General features: G+C 38.6%; 1 protein-coding gene across 2 annotated transcripts in view; it reads right to left on the bottom strand.

The window, feature by feature from the left end:
* The window catches only part of GCC2 (GRIP and coiled-coil domain containing 2), a 66,373-nt gene that overhangs the window by 12,912 nt on the left and 30,064 nt on the right, over window positions 1-23,397 (bottom strand). For both annotated transcript variants that reach the window (XM_043603030.1, XM_043603029.1), the window contains exons 14-21: window positions 13,092-13,192; window positions 12,927-13,004; window positions 12,113-12,250; window positions 11,086-11,207; window positions 9,153-9,329; window positions 6,370-6,587; window positions 4,511-4,705; window positions 3,108-3,247 (exon numbers count right to left, since the gene is read on the bottom strand). In XM_043603030.1, coding sequence (XP_043458965.1) covers window positions 3,108-3,247; window positions 4,511-4,705; window positions 6,370-6,587; window positions 9,153-9,329; window positions 11,086-11,207; window positions 12,113-12,250; window positions 12,927-13,004; window positions 13,092-13,192 — 1,169 coding nt within the window. The remainder of the gene's footprint in view (window positions 1-3,107; window positions 3,248-4,510; window positions 4,706-6,369; window positions 6,588-9,152; window positions 9,330-11,085; window positions 11,208-12,112; window positions 12,251-12,926; window positions 13,005-13,091; window positions 13,193-23,397) is intronic.

Raw genomic sequence — 23,397 nt, forward strand, 5'->3', positions numbered from 1 at the left:
TTTATTTTTTTGTCTTTTCTCTCTCAGGGTGTCCCCCCTTAAAATTTCTTCCAGGGCTGGTTTAGTAGTCACAAACTCCTTTAATTTTTGTTGGTCTGGGAAACTTTTAATCTGTCCTTCTATTTTGAATGACAGCCTTGCTGGATAAAGAGTTCTTGGCTGCATATTTTTTCTGATTCACCACATTGAATATATCCTGCCACTCCTTTCTGGCTTGCCAAGTTTCTGTGGACAGGTCTGCTGCAAATCTGATTTGTCTTCCCTTGTAGGTTAAGGACTTTTTTTTTCCTTTGCTGCTTTCATGATTCTCTCCTTGCCTGAGTATTTTGTGAATTTGACTATGATAGGCCTTGATGATGGTTGGGTTTTTTTAATCTAATGGGAGTCCTCTGTGCTTCCTGGATTTTGATGTCTGTGTCTTCCCTCAGCTTAGGAAAGTTTTCTGCTATGATTTGCTCCCATAACCCTTCTACCTCTTTTTCTCTCTCTTCATCTTCTGGGACCCCTATGATTCTAACGTTGTTCCTTTTTAATGAGTCACTGATTTCTCTAATTCTTATATTGTGCTCTTTTTCCTTAGTCTCCCTCTTTTTATCTGCTTGATTATTCTCCATAAGTTTGTCCTCTATATCACTGATTCTCTGCTCTGTCTCATCCATCCTTGATGCCATGGCATCCATTCGAGATTTCAGCTCAGTTACAACATTTTTTATTTCATCCTGACTGGCTTTTACTTCTTTTATCTCTGCAGAAAGGGATTCTAATCTATTTTCGACTCCAGCTAGTATTCTTATTATTCTAAATTCTGATTCAGACATCTTGCTTGTACCTGTGTTAGTTAAGCCTCTTTCATTTCTTCCTGCTCTTTCTTTTGGGGTGAATTCCTTTATTTCATCATTTTGAAGAGAAAAAAGGAATTAATGAGGTAAAAAAATTAAAATTTAAAAAATTAATATTAAAAAAAATATTAAAATCAAAAAATTAAACACGCGCACATACAATCACACACACAAAACTCGAATAAGTGATGCTAGATCCTAAGTGTGTTTTAGTCTGGGTGTTGAAAGGGGCTTAATAGATCAGAGAAAAAGGGAAAGAGAGAAGGAAAAAAAGGAAATCTTTTGACAATTTGAAGATATGAATAGACTAAAGTAGAATAAAATGAAGTGATGGAAATAAAATAGAATTAGAAAAAATTTACATAAATGTAAAAAATATAATAGAAAAAATTAAAGAAAAATATTTTTAATAAAAATTGAAAACAAAAATAAAGTTTTTCTCTTTCTGTATTCAAGAAAAAGAAATGAAAAAGAGAAAAAAGGAAAAGAAAAAAAAGGGAAAATTGAATAAATGGACCAGTGAACAGACTGAAATATGATAGAAACGACTTCATTTTTCTCTAGAAGTCCAACTATGAATAGCTTTAATAATATGAATAGCTTTAATAATAGCTTTAATTTAGTCCATAAACTAAGTAGATGGAGAGACTCATGTTCCTGAAGAGCGAGGTTGGCCTGGTTGGGTGGGGCTTAGTGTAACGGCTCATTCTTCACTAGATGTTGCTGCTTAGCTTACTGGGGTGGATTGGTGTGGCGCTTGTAGGTGTGTATATGCATGTGCAAGAGCGGTGATAATGGTGTCATCCAGCTACCCAGTCTCTCGTATCAGAACTCTGTTCTCCCTGATCAGCAATCACACACACATCCTTTGTCTTCAGTACCGTCCTTTGTCTTCGGCTCCCGTCCACTCCCCGGCTTTACACAGTCTGTGGCCATGCCCCAGGCAGAACCTCCCTCCTGAGTTTTATCTCACATGCGGCTGTTTTTCCCCACCCCTTACTTCTGAGGAACTGTGGCTTTGACCTGTTCTGTCCCTCTGCGGGAGGGTGTCACCAAGCAATGGCCAGGTGCTGGCTGCACCCAGGAACATTCGTGGGACTGCGCTGCTGCTGGTACCCAGGGACTGTGGCTAGGTGCCAGCCCACCCCAGAAAAAGTTCACGCAATTGGGTAGCAGCAGCATTTTAGGGATTATGACAAATCACCACACACATTTGGCACCAGGCTTCACCCCCAGCAACCTTGTTCCAGAACCAGTAAATACGGTTGTTCTTCCAGGTCCACTGGGGCCTTTGCCTTTGGGGGAGTCACAGAGCCTCTACCAGGTGTCCTCCCAGCAGGGGAACTGCCTCTCCCATGTGGTCCAAAGACCCCCAGGCTTCACTCTGCTCCTGGGGATTCACCCTTCTCACCAGAGCATCGCCAGGTATTGTGTTGCAGAGCTTCAGACTCTGTACTTGCCCTGTTTATAGAGTCTTAATAGAGTTTAAACCCTTTCTTTTTCCTTTCTCCATTTTTAGTTGAGTCCCTGCAGCTCTTTCCACGGTTCTACTTTCTTTCCAGCTGCTTTTGGGGGGGGGGGGTGCTTTTCCCGTATTCTCCCCACCTCCATCCTCTCCACATGCAAAAACGGCTCCCTGCCCTCCACGGCCTCTCTCTTCCCCAGTTCACCTCTCTGTACTGCGTACCTGCTGAATTTTGTGGTTCAGGTTGTGCAGACTGTTGTGTTAATCCTCAGTTTTCTAGGTGTGCAGGATGGTTTAGTGTTGATCTGGCTGTATCTCATGGACGTGAGACACAAGAAAACTTCCATGCTGTTCTGCCATCTTGGCTTCTCCCTTCTACTGTTGCTTTTAAATAGGAAAGCTTCCTATGCTACCTTCCTATCTCTACCCACAATTGTGATAAGTAGTTTAGGGCCATAAATATCAGCTGAATGATATGAATGAGAAGTGTCTACAGTTTATCTTTACAACTTAAGGGCCCATACCTATTTGAGTTTTACATAAGCACATGTGGAACAATGACTTGTGAACCTACTCTAATCTATTTCTAAATCTATTATGGTTTCTTAGAAAAAGCAGGAATTAAAGTAGTCTTCCTATATATAACACATACCAAAGCAAGTAGTATTTCTCACTTTCCGGAATGTAGTGTCATAAACAATCAAGATGTGATGGATGTGTCTCATCTGTGAGAGTAGGGGGTGCGGTCAAGAAAACCAATCTGGTACAAAGAGTATTTTCTGGGTGGCAGTGTTTGATCTTACCTTAATTTGCTCCATAAGGATTGCATTGGTTGCTTCTGTTTCCCGAAGCAGGACATTTAAGTGATCAGCGCTTTTTGTGGTAGAACTGAGCTTTTGAACCAATTCTTCTTTGGTAAATTCAGCATGCCATAAAGGAGGCTCTGCAAGATGTTGTTCCAGTAATTAATTCTCAAAATCAGAGATTATAGATGAAGATTCTAAGTAAGAAATATATCTAAGTATGGATATTTTAGTTTGCAATATTACTCAGGTCCACTCTCTGTCATTCTTCTATTCAACATATCTCCATTACATGTTGAATATAACACTAATAAGGCAGAATCTCTGTTGTAAAGCATGTAATCTAACTGCATTCAAGTTCTATGAACCCCAGTTCTAGAATTTGTAGACAGTTCTATCAGTTTCACTATTCACACTCCTCTATGTCCCAAGAGTTTATGTCATTTTACTTATAAACAAGGGGAGTAGTAACATTCACCAATCGTTTATATCATGGATGCTTGTAAGAATTTTATATGAAGTGGGTAGGTATCGTTATTCAAATTTTATTTTATTTTATTTTATTTAAAAAAAATTTTTTTTTTCAACATTTATTTACTTTTGGGACAGAGAGAGACAGAGCATGAACGGGGGAGGGGCAGAGAGAGAGGGAGACACAGAATCGGAAACAGGCTCCAGGTTCTGAGCCATCAGCCCAGAGCCTGACGCGGGGCTCGAACTCCCGGACCGAGAGATCGTGACCTGGCTGAAGTCGGACGCTTAACCGACTGCGCCACCCAGGTGCCCCTCATTATTCAAATTTTATAGAGAAGGAACAGGCTCGAAGTTGACAAGGAATTTTGGCAGATCTGATTCTTGAGTCTGCTGCCAGTCTCTCATGATGCCTCCATGCCATTACTACTAACCTTGCCTGGAGGACTAACTGCAGTTTCCACCCACACCACAATCAGTGACCATGGACACAAACAGTCCTTACTCTAGATCCTGAAACTTCAGTTAGAGGATAGAGTCTCTCTGAATTATGAACATTAATGTTCATGACAGGTAAGACTAACATGTACCAAAACTTTACCATATTTAAATACGTTTAGCACTACTAAGTCACCCAGAGGAATAAATGAAAGCTGTCAGTTTCTTAGAAGGGTGAGAGAATAGTTCATCCTACTTTCTAATACTACATAGCTTACAACCACCTATTTCTGGCTCAAGCTTAGAGCAGAACTAGCATTAAAAACAAACAAACAATTGCTTCATTCTGTAGAAGAGTCTTCCATTTGGGGTGGAACACTGAAAGAAATTTTCCTAGAGTAGTTAAAAAAAACAAGTATAACTTAAGGGTTAGGATTTATTAGACAAGAGAACAGAGCTAAATAAGAAAAACATACCCAAAGAGAGAGACCTACCAAGTTTAGTTTCAGGAGAATTAAGCAGTTGCTCTAAAGACTGTGTGTGAGTGCCAGAGGAAGATACAGACTCTGTGTCAGTTGTCTCCATTCCTTCTCCCTCCTCCCGGGTTATGGTGTACATGTCTGGTAGGGGAAGGTCTGTGCTTCTCCTTTCTCGAAGGTTCTTCAAAGGTTGGTGGGAAGAAGCTGGGCCTATTAAATTTTTTTTTTAAAAGTGTGAGATTGTTCGAAACCATGGATTCAGCATTCACTGAGATACACGATGAGATTAAAATGATCATAGGGATGTCAAATGGTATGAGAGGGAATTTGAAGAACTAGAAGACAAGTAATAGGTGCATAAAGAATTTCTAAGCTAGGGGCGCCTGGGTGGTTCAGTCGGTTGGGCGTCTGACTTCGGCTCAGGTCATGATCTCGTGGTCCGTGAGTTCGAGCCCCGCATTGGGCTCTGGGCTAACAGCTCAGAGCCTGGAGCCTGTTTTGGATTCTGTGTCTCCCTCTCTCTCTGACCCTTCCCTGCTCATGCTCTATCTCTCTCTGTCTCAAAAATAAATAAATGTTAAAAAAAAATTAAAAAAAAGAATTTCTGTCAGTACTAAAAATTTATTAAAATAGAAGTTATTGAACTTTTAATCACTTAAATAATTTCAACAGAAGCTATAAATTAATTGCTACCACCTAGATAAAATATACTATTAAATATTGTAATAGAGCTATACTGTTGCAAAATACTGGCAGAAATTCTAAAACTAGACTCTGTTTTTGAGGATTAGTTATTTCAGATAGCTGCATGCTTTCTGACACAACACTCTTGCTGAAATTTGCTGGACAGATATTCTTGTTTATTACTGCCTTACACCTTTACCTCTGCCGGTTCCTACCACTGCCTCTTCATATCTTCAGTGTTTAGCCAAAGAAAGGCCTAGCATCCAGGGCAGGGATCTATTACACTCCTCAGGCCAGGCTTTCCTGTTTGCTGATAATGAACACTTGCATAGATCTGTAAGATCTGTAAGGCACTTTCAAACACATTACTTTATTAATACCAAGAAACCCAAAGGTCAGAGAAATTAAATGACTTTGTCCAAGGTATCATAGTAGGGTTAGGGGTAAGAATTCTAACCCAGATCTGTTAAATTCCAATTTCATTTATTTTCCATTCCATGAAGTTACCTCATTTCTTTCTTTCTTTTAAGGTTTATTTATTTTGAGAGAGAGAGAGAGAGAGAGAGAGAATATGCACATGAGCAGGGCAGGGGCAGAGAGAGAGGGAGGGAGAGAGAATTCTAAGCAGGCTCCATGCTCAATCTCATGAACCATGAGATCATGACTGAGCCGAAATCAAGAGTCGGACACTTAATCAACTGAGCCACCATGGCACCCATCTAATTAAGCAGAAATTTTAAAGGGAAGAAACTATATTGGCCAATTGATCCTACAAGTTCATTGTTGCCCAGTTGCTGTTAGTAAGCTGCTAACTCTCATAATCCTAATCACAAAACAGATACATTTGGTGATCACCAGTGGAGAACATCAGATTCAGTGAATACTGGAATTTGGATACATGTCATGAGACTGCAGGTTATGTCTGAGTGAGAGAACAGGAAATAGTGTTACACAGAGGGTAACAAACACGTGAAAGTCAGTACTGTAAGAGGTGAGGAGGTGGCTATAAGTATAATCAACAAGGGTTCAAATGGTTCAAATATCTTCTCATTAAGCTAATCCAAAATTCATTGGCACTGGCTTTCACCTGATACATTTTCTATTTTCTTATGAACTTGTGGAGAATGTATTTAAGTGACATAAATACATGAGAACATGAACAACCAATGTTTTCATGCATACACACATACTTCTTGTGGTCGGTTCACTCTTAAGCTGGAAAAGCTGAGCTTCCACTTTGGAGAGTTGCTGCTGTAAAGTTTCCATTGTCTTTCTGTGCTCTTCCTGCAAATGGCGCACTTGATCACGGAAGCTGCTGCGAAGGACCTCATTTTGGGACGTCAGTTGACTCACAGTCTGTGCATGTTCAGACTTTAGCATCATGTTCTCAGACTGTATTGAACACAACCTGAAGGGTGAGAGGAACTTACTTCATAGGAGATCTTTCAACTTGTCATGGTGACTCAGCTTTTCTCAACTGGGTTCTATTAGATCATTATCCCTGAGATATTTACTAAATGTATGAATTAACTTCTAAAAGCATCTATAATGGTACTAGCTGTGCTAACCATCTGTGGACTTTGGCAGTCATCTAGTTCAAATCATTTCTGTGTTCTATAGTTCATGAGGAACCTCATTTGAGTAACCATGTTACAATGGTTCAGATGAGGAACTTCCTTCATCATTTATCAGAAAATAGGGTTAAATTTAGAGCATAAAATAATTATATTTTAAATTGTCCCCCTTTCAAGTTATCTTATGTGGTAATAGGATTACTGTACCTTTTCTGTATTACATTGGAAACACAAAAATGAATACTTTCTTTTGATTCATAAATAAAGCCTTAGGGAAAGCCTTATGGAAAGTTTTCTGAGCCATTCTGAGCCAAGTAATGCAAAACTCTGAAACACATAGACTTGGTTTATTACAGCCGTTTTAAGATCTTGCTGCACAGTAGAATCATTGGGTCCCTTGTTAAAAACATACACATCTAGTTCTCATCCTAGGGCCACTGAATCAGAATGTCTGGAGGTGGTCCTAGAAATTGCCTACTTTTAGCAGTTTTGCATGCAATTTTTATGTTGTCAGCCTGATGCTAGCCATGCAACTATAATTTGGGAACCACTATGTTTAATTGTTCACTTATGGTCTTGATGTTTTATGTTTGGATTTGGTAAAAAAAAAAAAAAAAAGTTTTCTTTTAATGCAAGGGAGCCACAAGTACTCTCATAAAAATTCAAACAATATGGAACCAATTACAGAAAGAAGTGAGAGTCTTCTTTTATTCAATTCCACCCCCACAGTGTAAAATCCCAACTTCAGGCACAGACATTGTTAATGGTTCAACATGTAGCTTTCCAAGAGCTATTTCCTATGTGCTACACATATGCACACCATATAGTTTTAAAACAAAATTTAGTGGCTAAAGGGTGACATACAATACAAATATCATATGCTTCAGAAAAGGTTTCTTCATTGCCAAATTTATACTGGATCGATGAATTCAGAAAATGCTAGTGTATATGTTACCCCTCAAGCCTGCTTTTTTCGTAAGCCTTTGTTTAAATAGTATCTGCCACGAAAGTAAAGGAAGAATCATCGGCAGTCACAACAATTTTCTAAGGAAGATAATAACTACATTTTAGAGCTAGGGTCAGGTTGGTAGTTTGCAGGTGGTATCAGTGACACTTCTGACTTTACCTCGTTAAAAGCTAGAAGCTTGAATCCCAACCTGGACCTGGAACAATTGTGCTGATGGAAGTTTACCATCCGTCTCAGCTGTTATTGATGTGTTTATAGTAGCTGTACCCTCTGGGCAATGTAGTAGGTATTAGCTTCTCAGCCCAGTTATTCCTCTTGAGATGTTTTTACAATCTCATATAGAGAAAGTATGAATATTAAGATGTTTAAAAAAAGAAGAGGATTTATAAAGAAAAGGCTATTTCTTCATACTGGGACACAGATAGTAACAATATTACTCTTAATATGTGTGAAGAAGGGGGTTAAGACCTCTAAAGATATCTCAAATGCTGTGAAGTTTCTAGGACTAAGAGTGCCTGGCACATAGTAGGTACTGAAAAAATATTTATTGAACTTTAGAGGCATCATTTGCACTTTTATTTGTGTTAGCAATATATTTTGCAATAACTTTTCTAGAGTAAAGAATAAGTGTGGGAAATTTCTAATGTAAAGAGCAAGCAAGCATCACTATACTTAAGCTAATCTCATGGTAAACTCCGATGATAAGGAGCTAGAAAATCGGTAGATCTTCCTGGAAACTTTTGATTTACATGTTTAACTTATATAAATTACACTGCTAAAAGATTAGAAAGCCAATAAAATGAAGTTTTTGAGACTACCACAGATTAGGTAGGTATTAAAAGCATACCTGAGACATGTAAAGTATTCCAACATCCTTGATGAATGATGCTCAATGAAGAACTCTTTTCCTTAGTCTAAGATACAACAAATATTACCACCCAACTTCTTCATTAGGAATCCAAAGTTCCTTGTTCACAATAATCTACTCCTCCTGCCAGTACCCCTAAGGTCTACTGAAAGTACTGATTAACAGTAATAATATAACAAGTTGAAGACAGTTGCAAAGGTAAGTTGTATATTCCTTTTCAGCCAGCAGCTCTCTGAATGTTTTCCTCTCGAGAGAAAGAAAAATGCTTAGAATCTGAAACTTGAGTTGGAAAGTGGGTTTTTTTAAAAGAAACATTCTGGTCATGAAGGCCATAGGAGAGACAGAATATTGGATGAACAGATAAAGTTAATTGTTTTTTAAAAAAGTGAAGCATAAAAACAATAAAAAAGGAGGGCTTTAAGATAGGAAAACAAAGTTACCAAGCCTTTAGGAATATCTGTTTCTTATTTTCAATTTATCCCAAGGAGCAACACTTTAGGAGTTCTAGCAAGGAAATATTTTGCTGCCCAGTATAAACACTGTTAGTGCTGCTAGCAACCTTACTTTTCCCGGAGTTCTGCCTCTTTGGATACAGTTTCCTGCAGCATCTTGTTATGTCTTTCTAGCAGAGTGTCATGTTCAGACTGTAACATCTGAAGTTCGGATACGTTGATCTGTAAGTTATTTTGGGTGTCCTGTAATTTGATTTTTAGTTGATCAATCAGCATTTCCAGGTGTTCTCTAAAACAGAAACAGTTTTACAAAAAATCTTGAAAGACGTAAACCTGGTTTCAAATAAATTTTACTTTAATCATTTCATCTTTTAATGTCATATTCTTGTTATTATTATGGACTATTTTAAGCGAAGTATAATTGGAAGAACTCAGTTATAGAATTCATTAGAGTCAGATTTTGTGTCTTAGGCAAATGCAGATTTACAAAAAAGGCTGTGAATTTATAAATTTCATATTCAAATGGAGAAGAGAGCATTGAATGGTATTAAAATAGCCCATTTTGTTATAGTGCTATGCTTTTAGTTAAAAAAAAAAATCAGGTCTAAGCTTAATTTCCTTAAAAAAAAAAAAAGCATTTAATGCATAAGAAAATAGAAGGAATGTAAAACATTTACATTAAAATAATTTGAATCCAAAATTCCAGCACGATCAAAAAAGGCTCTAGAGGTGCATGGGTGCTCAGTTGGTTAAGAGTCCGACTTGATTTCGGCTCAGGTCATGATCTCATGGTTCATGAGATCAAGCCCCATGTCGGGCTCTGCGCTGACAGTGCAGAGCCTGCTTGAGATTCTCTCTCTCCCTCTCTCTCTGCCCCTCCCCCACTCACACTCTTTCTCTCAAAATAAACACTAAAAAAAAAAAAAAAGAACAGCACAAAAATTTTCAAAAAAGGCTCTTGCAGATGCTGACATTTTCATATTAAATGTGTCAATATTCAATTTCTGCTTTGAAATTTGAAAATGGGTTGACAGAGAAAATATCTCATTTTTCAGTCTATAGTTCCCATATTTAATAGGTACTTAAATAAAAAGTAGCAAAAGTGTAAACATACAAACATTGCAGAATATTTAGTCCTAGAATAGTAAGAGGCAGATGTAAAATTGTTTTCAACACTGAATCTCTACTTATAAAACACATTTGCTGTAGAATACCTTGTTTAATATTCCTAGCATACCTTCAAGTAATTTGCAAAAGTGATCTTATGCTAGTTTTAAAGATGCATTAAAAATATACTAAACAAATAATTGACATGGTCATAAATTTAAAAAGAATAATTTAATTCCAGACTAGAATTTAGTACTTAATTTAAAACTTTTTGAAATAAGTAAAATGTTTTAAAGCAATTTCTATTTAGCTTAATTAAATTTTAAATGTTTGTTTTTGAGGGGGGGGGGATTAACCGGGGGGGGGGGGGTGGCAGAGAGAGAGAGAGAGAGAGAGAGGAAGACCCAGAATCTGAAGCAGGCTCCAGGTCCTGAGCTGTCAGCACAGAGCCTGACACAGGGCTTGAACTCACGTACCATGAGATCATGACCTGAGCCAGAGTTGGACATCCAACTGACTTAGCCACTCAGGCACCCCTATTTAGCTTAATTAATGGTGGGTATATCAAGGAAGCATTTTTTTCCCTTCTATTTCTAAATTTTCAAAATGGGAAAAACTAATCATAATGTAACTTCAATGTCTGTATTTCTACTATGACCAGATCCTACTACAACAAGATGGCACTATTTAGTCTATACCTCAAAGACTATCTCCTCATTTCACTGCCCGTATTACAGTTTCTGAGTTTGTAACAGTGCCCTTGGTAGTGACATTTCCCTGCTGCTGCCTGGAGATAGTGAAGCCAAGACACCCTGCTCTCGTTGCATGTAAAATTCCACAGTCAAATGAAATCAGTTGGATTTTCAACATACTTGGTGGAGGACCTATCTCAGGGGGAGGAAGGGAAAGCTGCATGTTTCTTTTAATTTTGACTTTACCTTTCTTGTTTAGCTCCCTCGGTTTCAGTCTGAGACACAGATTTATTTTTCTGTTGTTTTAGAACATTGTGAACGCGGACTTTGTAGTTCTCAAATTCAGAGGCTATAGTAGCTTGTTCTGCCTATGACATTTAAAAGAGAGAGAATAATTTTTCTATTGTGTTTTCTATTGTAACATAATCCTCTTATTTTCTTTCAGATTAATGACTTAAAATGAAAACCTGTTTTAGAAAATGAATAAAATGGCTGACACTCTTTATCCCTTTGATTAACTTACCCTAAAAAGTGTGTTTTTGTTGGACTTACACTTTTTAATTCTTTGAATGATATAATTTTGTTTGACAGGAGATGTTTCTACATGTTTTCCTCCCTGGTAGATTCATTGAGTACCCATAAATTTTGTAATGGCACTATTTCTGCCTTTGGAAACTTGGAAAGATTTTTACTTAAGATAGTCCCTCTTTTCATAAATACAAGAAAAATTAATTCAAAGAAATTAAACTACTTGAACTTCAGATTTCTAAGGAGAGAGGGAAAAGTGAAATTCTAGGTCTTTCACTTTCCCAAGGTGATCTCCCATTACCCTTCTGCCAAAATTGCTTAGATGATAGCTGCACCTCTCACAAAGCTACTGTATTGAGTTTGTTTTGTATGCTGAAGAAAGCAGGCCCTCAGAGCCATTCTAGTAGAATGTTATTTTATAATCATTTGGCCCTCAGAAACAACTATATGCTTTTTAGATTATAAAATTTAAAGAAAATAACTCTTACATACAGAAATTGCAAAACAAGGTTAAAATGGAAACATGTACCTATGTCTTCCCTTTTAACAACAACAAAGAAAAGGTTATGCACATGACAGGATTGGGATGGGGTTGGGGTTAGAGTCAGATGAGCTGCACCGAGTTTTCCTCTAATAAGTGCTCTTAAATAACAGCAAACACTAAAAGGCCAGACCACAGCCCTCCCGTGAACTGCTTGCTAGGTGATAACAACACCTGTCGTCTGTGTCCATGTGAAGCATGTACCTTGGCAGCGTGGCATTCTTCTTGAAGGGCTGTCACTTTTTGCTGGTATGCGCTCAATGTGCGCTGGTGCTGGTCTGCAGAGGTCTTCAGCTGTTCATGAACTTTATGTTTCTCAGAGGTTATGTCAGCCAGCTGAATCTGGGACAAAACCTTTCAATTAAGCTCTAGCAAATTGGATCTTCACTAATTAAAGATGTTCCTTTAAATAAACTTGAGTTTTGGATCATGAGTATGTATAAGGTATAAAACTAAATAGAACTTAAAATATCTATTATTATTAAAAGAGTAAAGGCAATATAATAGAACATTTCCCCAATAAATTCAGTTTTCCTTAAAATCAATCATGAAAAATCATAAATTCCAGACTACTTGTTATAGTTCAATGTTTAATTGAATATATCAAGATATTATATAAATATAACAGTTATAAAAATATATATAATAATGGAAATATACATACATATGTATATAATATAAACATATGAAACCATTTTATAAACTGATTCTTGTGACTGCACTATCATTTAGAAAGCTCAGATACAGTCTAGGGCCGTGTTGATTTTGTGTTGTACTATTCTTAGTGCATTAAGGATTTTCAAATACATGAAGAGAATCTAGCTTAAGCTAAATGGGATACTCCAGTTATATGCCATACCTGGCTTACTGCTTCTACTTTTTCAAAATGTTGAGGAAGGATATTGGGGGGGGGGAATGTGTGTGGGTATATAAATATATGTACATAAGGATATTTAGAAAAATCCCTACATAGTACCTTACTTCTTTTGTAAATCCTCAGAAGTAAAAAGAATCTTACTTTATAGACTTCTACTTGCTGCTGGCTTGCCTCCAGCTCACCCTTTAAAGATGCTTGAAGTATTAAGTGATCAGTTTCCTAAAGAATAAGAATCCTGGTTATATTTAGAAAAGAAGGGATTTATAGATACATAAACTGAAATATGAAAATGGGAAATTAACATACTGCTTGCTTTGAATCTGCCAGTTCTTTTTTGGTTTTCACAAGCAACTGCTTGATTTTGGTATTCTTTTCCTCAGATTGTTGCACTGAAGACTGTAGTGAAGCTAGCAAAGGAAATAATTTCAGAAGAGGTTGAACAATTTTTATGAATGACTTTAAATAAAGAAATGACAAGTCTTTTCTTTTTATTAACCCATATTTAAGAAACTTGCCTTAGCCTTTTATTATGGAACATTTCAAACATACACGACAGCAGTGCCAACAGTGTAATAAACTCCCGGCACCCCTCTCTCAGCTTTAACAATTACCAATACATGGCCAGTCTTATTTCACCCAGAACAGGAATCTGGTCTGCAAGCTAAAATCTGGCTGCTGCCTGTTTTGTAAAGAGTTTTATTAGAACACAGTCAAGTTCATTTATTTACATATTGTTCACATTTGCTTTAGTACAACAATGACAAATTTACTAATGGCGATAGAGATATGATATGACCTGTAAAGCCTAAAATATTTACTGTGTGGCCCTTGAAAGAAAAAGTTTGCCAGCCACTAACCTATACCCTTACCTATTCCTTATGCCCTCACTGGTTTTTGGGTGATTGTTTTTGTTTTTTGTTTTTTTGGTTCTTCACAAGAAATCCATTGAACTGTAAATATTTCAGTATACATCTCTTAAAATAAAGTTATATACTTAGTGTATAAGTAAAAGATAAAAGCTTTACTTTTAAGAAGTACCTCAAAAGAGGTGCCATGTATTTCCAATTATATCACAGCAGAGGCACATACCTGGTTGTCTGTTTTTGTGGTACTAATTATTTTATGGAATGGGACTGTCAGTGACAGTTCACTAAGGAACAAATAAAACATGATAAAAACAAAAAACTTTTATGCTAACAGAGGTAAAAAAAAAATCATATAGGAATAAGTGGATTTACTGTCTAGATCACAGGTGCCCAACTACAACCAGCAGGCCAAATCTGGTCACAGCCTGTTGTGAAAGAGATGAAGAGTGTATGATAGAGACCACGTAGCCTGTGAAGCCATGGAGACTGACTTCCTGGTCCTTCAAGAAACAGTGTGCTGGACACCTGGTCTAAGCCAATTATATGGGCACTATGTAATTGTGCTACTAAAGTATATTATAATCAATGATTAACTTTATGTAGTTGTACTACATGTAAATATGAACACATATACTTTAAGAATATATCTTAACTATGACTTCTTATAAGTCTAATTTAGTTAACTTCTGGCAACTATTTGCTCAGTTCTGAAAAGCATTTTCTAAAGCACAAATTACATATAAAACCTTTGTTAAGTGCTTCAGGAATTATGATAAGATACAGTAAGTTCCTGAGCTCAAACTAAAAATGAAATTGGGGGATAACATTTCACATGATAACATAAAGCAAGATATAAATGTATGAAAGAAATACAAAAGGCTACAGAGAGCCAAAGGTTATATAAAGTTTGCACAGGACAAAAAAAAATTCATAGAATAGGAAACACTGAAGATTAGGAAGGATTCCCAAACGTGGGCATGATGGCGGGAGTGCGAGGGCATGAAAGGAGATTTCCTTTAGATATGAGATATACAGTTACAGAGTGGGGATAAATGTGGGAGGGGTTTCAGATTAAGATGTGTGTTGCTAATTTATTAAGCAACCTCCCCCCCTCCCCCCCCAGAACATTGTCTGGACGTTTTATCTTTTTCCTACTCTACCACATCACCTTAGCCAAGCCTTCCAAGGTCCTTCCTGCCATTAGCCTGGCGGCTTTTGGCAGATTCTACACCATTCCATTTAATCCAATATGTTGGCAGACCAATCTTCCACCCACTATCTTTAAAAAGGGCCCCATGGGGCGCCTGGGTGGTGCAGTCGGTTAAGCGTCCGACTTCAGCCAGGTCACGATCTCGCGGTCCGTGAGTTCGAGCCCCGCGTCGGGCTCTGGGCTGATGGCTCAGAGCCTGGAGCCTGTTTCCGATTCTGTGTCTCCCTCTCTCTCTGCCCCTCCCCCATTCATGCTCTGTCTCTCTCTGTCCCAAAAATAAATAAACGTTGAAAAAAAAAAAGGGCCCCAATACATTCTTCAGGTACTTCATGAACTGGATCAAAAATGTCTTCCTAATCATACCTCACTTCTCCCTGGCAGGTCAAGTCTTTCACTCCAACTGATCAAGACTTCCAAAATTATGTTACTTCTTTTAACTTTTGCTTGTACCATGGCTGCATAAAGGAATACTCTTTCCCTGTCTGCTTTTTCTCTCCAAACCTTACCTTCAGGACTCACCTTGAGGCCAACTTGCAATTGTTTCAGTCTACAGAATCTCTCTCCTCTGAACTCTAGTACTCACTTCCTGTACCATTTATTTCTATACTTATTTATTGAATAAATATCTTTTTTTTAGTTTTTCCAAGGTACCAATCAATCTTCTCTTTCAGTTTAGTTGATGATCAAACATACACATAATAACTAATTCATAAAACAAAATGTTTGTAGAAGGAAGATGGCCGGCGTAGGAGGATGCAGGGCTCACCGGTCACTTAGATTCCACCTACACCTGCCTAAATAACCCAGAAAACCTCCAGAAGACTAGCAGAATGGAGTCTCCGGAGCCAAGCCAGACGAGAGGCCCATGGAAGAGGGTAGGAAGGGTGGCGAGGCGAAGCGTGCTACACGGACTGGCAGGAGGGAGCCGGGGCAGAGGGGCAACCCGCTGGCCAAGCAGAGGCACCGAGTCTGGCTTGCAAAAGCGGAGGGGCCAGACGGAGTGTGTTCAGACAGCAAGAGGGACTTATCATCTGATCGGAGAGCCGGAGGGCTGGAGGACAACAGGAGGTAGAGTTGTTGAGCCCCCGACAACAGAGCTCAGCTTGGCTGGGAACAGAGGCGCTCGCCAGTGCCATCTCCCTCGCCCATCCCCTAGCCAAAATCCCAAAGGGAACCAGTTGCTGCCAGGGAACTTGCTTGCACCTGGCAAACACCCAACGTTGTGCTTCTGCGGATCCATCCGTCCAGCGGCAGGTCTGACTCCCTCCGGTGCCACAGGGCCCCTCCCGAAGCAGATCACCGAAGGATAAGCGAGCTGAGCCTGCCCCTCCCACCCCTGTACACCTTGCCAATCCACTCCAGCTAATACACCAGATCCCCAGCACCAAAGCCTGGCAGTGTGCAGGTAGCCCAGATGGGCCACGCTGCCCCACAGTGAATCCCACCCCTAGGAGAGGGGAAGAGAAGGTACACACCAGTCTGACTGTGGCCCCAACGGTGGGCAGGGGGGAGACATCAGGTCTGACTGTGGCCACGCCCACCAAATCCAGTTATTCAAAACAGCACAGGGGAAGTGCCCTGCAGGTCTGCACCACGCCAGGGACTATCCAAAATGACCAAACGGAAGAATTCCCCTCAAAAGAATCTACAGGAAATAACAACAGCTAACGAACTGATCAAAAAGAATTTAAACAATATAACAGAAAGTGAATTTAGAATAATAGTCATGAAATTAATCGCTGAGCTTGAAAACAGTATAGAGGACAGCAGAAAATCTATTGCTACAGGGATCAAAGGACTAAGGAATAGTCAGGAGGAGCTAAAAAATGCTATAAATGAGCTGTGAAATAAAATGGAATCGACCACGGCTCGGATTGAAGAGGCAGAGGAGAGAATAGGTGAACTAGAAGATAAAATTATGGAAAAAGAGGAAGCTGAGAAAAAGATAAAAAAATCCAGAAGTATGAGGGGAAAATTAGAGAACTAAGTGATGCACTAAAGAGAAATAATCTATGCATAACTGGTATTCCAGAGGAGGAAGAGAGAGGGAAAGGTGTTGAAGGGGTACTTGAAGAAATCGTAGCTAAGAACTTCCCTGATCTGGGAAAGGAAAAAGACATTGAAATCCAAGAGGCACAGAAAACTCCCTTCAGATGTAACTTGAATCGATCTTCTGCACTACATAGCATAGTGAAACTGGCAAAATACAAGGATAAAGAGAAAATTCTGAAAGCAGTGAGGGAAAAACGTGCCCTAACATACAAAGGGAAACCGATAAGACTTGTGATGGATCTCTCTTCTGAAACTTGGCAGGCCAGAAAGGAATGGCAGGAGATCTTCAATGTGAAGAACAGAAAAAATATGCAGCCGAGAATCCTTTATCCAGCAAGTCTGTCATTTAGAATAGAAGGAGAGATAAAGGTCTTCCCAAACAAACAGAAACTGAAGGAATTCGTCACCACTAAACCAGCCCTACAAGAGATCCTAAGGGGGATCCTGTGAGACAAAGTACCAGAGACATCACTACAAGCATAAAACATACAGACATCACAATGACACTAAACCCATATCTTTCTATAATAACACTGAATGTAAATGGACTAAATGTGCCAACCAAAAGACATAGGGTATCAGAATGGATAAAAAACAAGACCCATCTATTTGCTGTCTACAAGAGACTCATTTTAGACCTGAGGACACCTTCAGATTGAGAGTGAGGGGATGGAGAACTATTTATCATGTTACTGGAAGTCAAAAGAAAGCTGGAGTGGCCATACTTGTATCAGACAAACTAGACTTTAAATTAAAGGCTGTAGCAACAGATGAAGAATTACAGGCATTATATAATAATTACAGGGAGTATCCATCAGGAAGAGCTAACAATTATAAATGTCTATGCGCCGAATATGGGAGCCCCCAAATAAATAAAACAAATACTCATAAACATAAGCAACCTTATTGATAAGAATGTGTTAATTGCAGGGGACTTTAACACTCCACTTACAACAATGGATAGATCATCTAGACACACGGTCAATAAAGAAACAAGGGCCCTGAATGATACATTGGATCAGATGGACTTGACAGATATATTTAGAACTCTGCATCCCAAAGCAACAGAATATACTTTCTTCTCCAGTGCACATGGAACATTCTCCAAGATAGATCACATACTGGGTCACAAAACAGCCCTTCATAAGTATACAAGAATTGAAATCATACCATGCATACTTTCAGACCACAATGCTATGAAGCTTGAAATCAACCACAGGAAAAAGTCTGGAAAACCTCCAAAAGCATGGAGGTTAAAGAACACCCTACTAAAGAATGAATGGGTCAACCAGGCAATTAGAGAAGAAAATAATAAATATATGGAAACAAATGAAAATGAAAATACAACAATCCAAACGCTTTGGGATGGAGCAAAGGCAGTCCTGAGAGGAAAATACATTGCAATCCAGGCCTATCTCAAGAAACAAGAAAAATCCCAAATACAAAATCTAACAGCACACCTAAAGGAAACAGAGGCAGAACAGCAAAGACAGCCTAAACCCAGCAGAAGAAGAGAAATAATAAAGATCAGAGCAGAAATAAACAATATATAATCTAAAAAACCTGTAGAGCAGATCAACAAAACCAAGAGTTGGTTTTTTGAAAAAATAAACAAAATTGACAAACCTGTAGCCAGGCTTCTCAAAAAGAAAAGGGAGATGACCCAAATAGATAAAATCATGAATGAAAATGGAATTATTACAACCAATCCCTCAGAGATACAAGCAATTATCAGGGAATACTCTGAAAAATTATATGCCAACAAACTGGACAACCTAGAAGAAATGGGCAAATTCCTAAACACCCACACACTTCCAAAACTCAATCCGGAGGAAATAGAAAGCTTGAACAGACATATAACCAGTGAAGAAACTGAATCAGTTATCAAAAATCTCCCTACAAATAAGAGTCCAGGACCAGATGGCTTTCCAAGGGAGTTCTACCAGACATTTAAAGTGGAGATAATACCTATCCTTCTTAAGCTATTCCAAAAAATAGAAAGGGAAGGAAAACTTCCAGACTCATTCTATGAAGCCAGTATTACTTTGATTCCTAAACCAGACAGAGACCCAGTAAAAAAAGAGAACTACAGGCCAATATCCCTGATGAATATGGATGCAAAAATTCTCAGTAAGATACTAGCAAATCGAATTCAACAGCATATAAAAAGAATTATTCACCATGATCAAGTGGGATTCATTCCTGGGATGCAGGGCTGGTTCAACATTCGCAAATCAATCAACGTGATACATCACATTAGTAAAAGAAAAGATAAGAACCATATGATCCTGTCAATCGATGCAGAAAAGGCCTTCGACAAAATCCAGCACCCTTTCTTAATAAAAACCCTTGAGAAAGTCGGGATAGAAGGAACATACTTAAAGATCATAACAGCCATTTATGAAAAGCCCACAGCTAACATCATCCTCAACGGGGAAAAACTGAGAGCATTTTCCCTGAGATCAGGAACACGACAGGGATGCCCACTCTCACCGCTGTTGTTTAACATAGTGCTGGAAGTTCTAGCATCAGCAATCAGACAACAAAAGGAAATCAAAGGCATCAAAATTGGCAAAGATGAAGTCAAGCTTTCGCTTTTTGCAGATGACATGATATTATACATGGAAAATCCGATAAACTCCACCAAAAGTCTGCTAGAACTGATACATGAATTCAGCAAAGTTGCAGGATACAAAATCAATGTACAGAAATCAGCTGCATTCTTATACACTAATAATGAAGATACAGAAAGACAAATAAACTGATCCCATTCACAATTGTACCAAGAAGCATAAAATACCTAGGGATAAATGTAACCGAAGATGTAAAAGATCTGTATGCTGAAAACTATAGAAGGCTTATGAAGGAAATTGAAGAAGATATAAAGAAATGGAAAAACATTCCATGCTCATGGATTGGAAGAATAAATACTGTCAAAATGTCAATACTACCCAAAGCTATCTACACATTCAATGCAATCCTAATCAAAATTGCACCAGCATTCTTCTTGAAGCTAGAACAAGCAATTCTAAAATTCATATGGAACCACAAAAGGCCCCGAATAGCCAAAGTAATTTTGAAGAAGAAGACCAAAGCAGGAGGCATCACAATCCCAGACTTTAGCCTCTACTACAAAGCTGTCATCATCAAGACAGCATGGTATTGGCACAAAAACAGACACATAGACCAACGGAATAGAATAGAAACCCCAGAACTAGACCCACAAACGTATGGCCAACTCATCTTTGCAAAGCAGGAAAGAACATCCAATGGAAAAAAGTCTCTTTAACAAATGGTGCTGGGAGAACTGGACAGCAACATGCAGAAGATTGAAACTAGACCATTTCTCGCACGATTCACAAAAATAAACTCAAAATGGATAAAGGACCTGAATGTGAGACAGGAAACCATCAAAACTCTAGAGGAGAAAGCAGGAAAAGACCTCTCTGACCTCAGCCTCAGAAATTTCTTTTTATTTTTATTTTTTTTATTTATTATTATTATTTAAAAAAAATTTTTTTTTTCAACGTTTATTTATTTTTGGGACAGAGAGAGACAGAGCATGAATGGGGGAGGGGCAGAGAGAGAGGGAGACACAGAATCGGAAACAGGCTCCAGGCTCTGAGCCATCAGCCCAGAACCTGACGCGGGGCTCGAACTCACGGACCGCGAGATCGTGACCTGGCTGAAGTCGGACGCTTAACCGACTGCGCCACCCAGGCGCCCCAGCAATTTCTTACTTGACACATTTCCAAAGGCAAGGGAATTAAAAGCAAAAATGAATTACTGGGACCTTATGAAGATAAAAAGCTTCTGCACAGCAAAGGAAACAACCAACAAAACTAAAAGGCAACCAACAGAATGGGAAAAGATATTTGCAAATGACATATCGGACAAAGGGCTAGTATCCAAAATGTATAAAGAGCTCACCAAACTCCACACCCGAAAAACAAATAATCCAGTCTAGAAATGGGCAGAAAACATGAACAGACACTTCTCTAAAGAAGACATCCGGATGGCCAACAGGCACATGAAAAGATGCTCAACGTTGCTCCTCATCAGGGAAATACAAATCAAAACCACACTCAGATATCCCCTCACGCCAGTCAGAATGGCCAAAATGAACAAATCAGGAGACTATAGATGCTGGAGAGGATGTAGAGAAAGGGGAACCCTCTTGCACTGTTGGTGGGAATGCAAATTGGTGCAGCCACTCTGGAAAACAGTGTGGAGGTTCCTCAAAAAATTAAAAATAGACCTACCTTATGACCCAGAAATAGCACTGCTAGGAATTTATCCAAGGGATACAGGAGTACTGTTGCATGGGGGCACTTGTACCCCAATGTTCATAGCAGCACTCTCAACAATAGCCAAATTATGGAAAGAGCCTAAATGTCCATCAACTGATGAATGAATAAAGAAATAGTGGTTTATATACACAATGGAGTACTACGTGGCAATGAGAAAGAATGAAATATGTCCCTTTGTAGCAACATGGATGGAACTGGAGAGTGTTATGCTAAGTGAAATAAGCCATACAGAGAAATACAGATACCATATGTTTTCACTCTTATGTGGATTCTGAGAAACCTATCAGAAACCCATGGTGGAGGGGAAGGAAAAAAAAAAAAGAGGTTAGAGTGGGAGAGAGCCAAAGCATAAGAGACTCTTAAAAACTGAGAAGAAACTGAGGGTTGAGGGGGGGGTGGGAGAGAGGGGAGGGTGGTGATGGGTATTGAGGAGGGCACCTTTTAGGATGAGCACTGGGTGTTGTATGGAAACCAATTTGACAATAAATTTCATATATTGAAAAAAAACAACAACAAAAGAATCCCAAATGTTTTATTGAAGGAACATAATCTAGAGTTCTACCATTCAATGCACCAAGAACATCGTTGGAAAATATGGTATGTACATAAGAAGAGATACATGCATAGTGAATTGTCTGGAAACTCTACAGTCATTTCGATTATCTGAATATGTTATTTTTTCCCCCCTGGATGCAGGCAGATATCAGAACTCTGCATATGTGGCTTCATTCCTTTGTTTATTCATGGAATCACGTTTATTCAGCTGTGATTTGGTTACAGGTTGAATGAAGTACCCATTATGAAACATTCATGGGAGATTTGTTACTTTATTTATTGTGGGGATGCCATTGAAAATACAAATCTGGATTATCTGGATTATCAGTGGTTTCTGTTAAAAGTAAATATAAAATGGATACTGGGTTGAAAATTCCCCGAGCAGACAAAACCATTTAAGTCATATAACTGAAACTTATTTAGCTTATTGTGCAAAACAAGTGAACTTGTCATCTGGGAACCCCCATTGTAATAACCAATCATTGTAAAGGTTAAATTTACCTATTTTCACTTTACAAGCCAATCCTGTAAGGTAATACCCCTGGGCTATCAGTCTCTGAATTTGAAAACTCCCATTTTGTGAAATGTTCTTATATGCACACGAGATTCTTACTAAATATTATTTATTGATTTGGTGGTTTTAATTTTTGCTATTTCTGGATGTTTGTCATTCCTAAGGTAGCATTAGCTTCAAAATCACATATGAGACTATTGAAAACACTGATTGTATTAAAAAAACCTTTTTTTTCTTTACCTTTATTTTTATTTTTGAGAGACAGAGGGCAAACAGAAGAGGGGAAGAGAGAGAGAAAGATACAGAATCATAAGCAGGCTCTGAGCTATCAGCACAGGCCCCAACGGGGGGTTTTAACCCACAATCATGAGACCATGACCTGAGGTAAGTCAGACGCTCAACCAACTAAGCTACCCAGGTATGCCTGGAAAACACAGATTTTAATGCCCCACACTTTAAGATTCTGATTCTTTACATCTGGGCCTGGACTTTCCAAAAAGCTCTCCAATACTGTGTGATATTCAAGTTAGGTCTGGGACCATTCAAGTTATGGTCTGGGACCACATCACACAGTGTTTCTTTCATAAAAGTGTCTTTAAAAAAAATTTTTTTTTTCATTTATTTTTCATGGACAGAGAGACAGAGCACAAGTGGGGGAGGGGCAGAGAGAGGAGACACAGAATCCAGAGCAGGCTTCAGGCTCTGAGCTGTCAGCACAGAGCCCGATGTAGGCTCGAACCCACAAACTGTGAGATTGTGACCTGAACCGAAGTTGGAAAACCGTGAGGTCATGACCTGAGCCGAGGCTGGATGCTTAACCGACTGAGCCACCCAGGCACCCCCTTTTATAAAAATGTCTTAAAAAAAAGTTCTCTCACACATCTTAGTACCAGGAAAAGCTATGTTTCTTGCAATTATCACATTTGTTTTAATATTGTGGCTATTATAAACCCTGTACCTGAGAATGTTTCTGTCTTTGTATGGCTTCTGGGAAACTCCAAGCCAATTTATGGAGACCAAAGTGATACCAAAAGCACACAGAACATACACTTTATGTCTTGATGTTATGTCTGACTTTACTGTATAGTCCTATATCTCAACATTT

This window comes from Prionailurus bengalensis, chromosome A3 (assembly GCF_016509475.1).
Source record: "Prionailurus bengalensis isolate Pbe53 chromosome A3, Fcat_Pben_1.1_paternal_pri, whole genome shotgun sequence".
Taxonomy (NCBI): domain Eukaryota; kingdom Metazoa; phylum Chordata; class Mammalia; order Carnivora; family Felidae; genus Prionailurus; species Prionailurus bengalensis.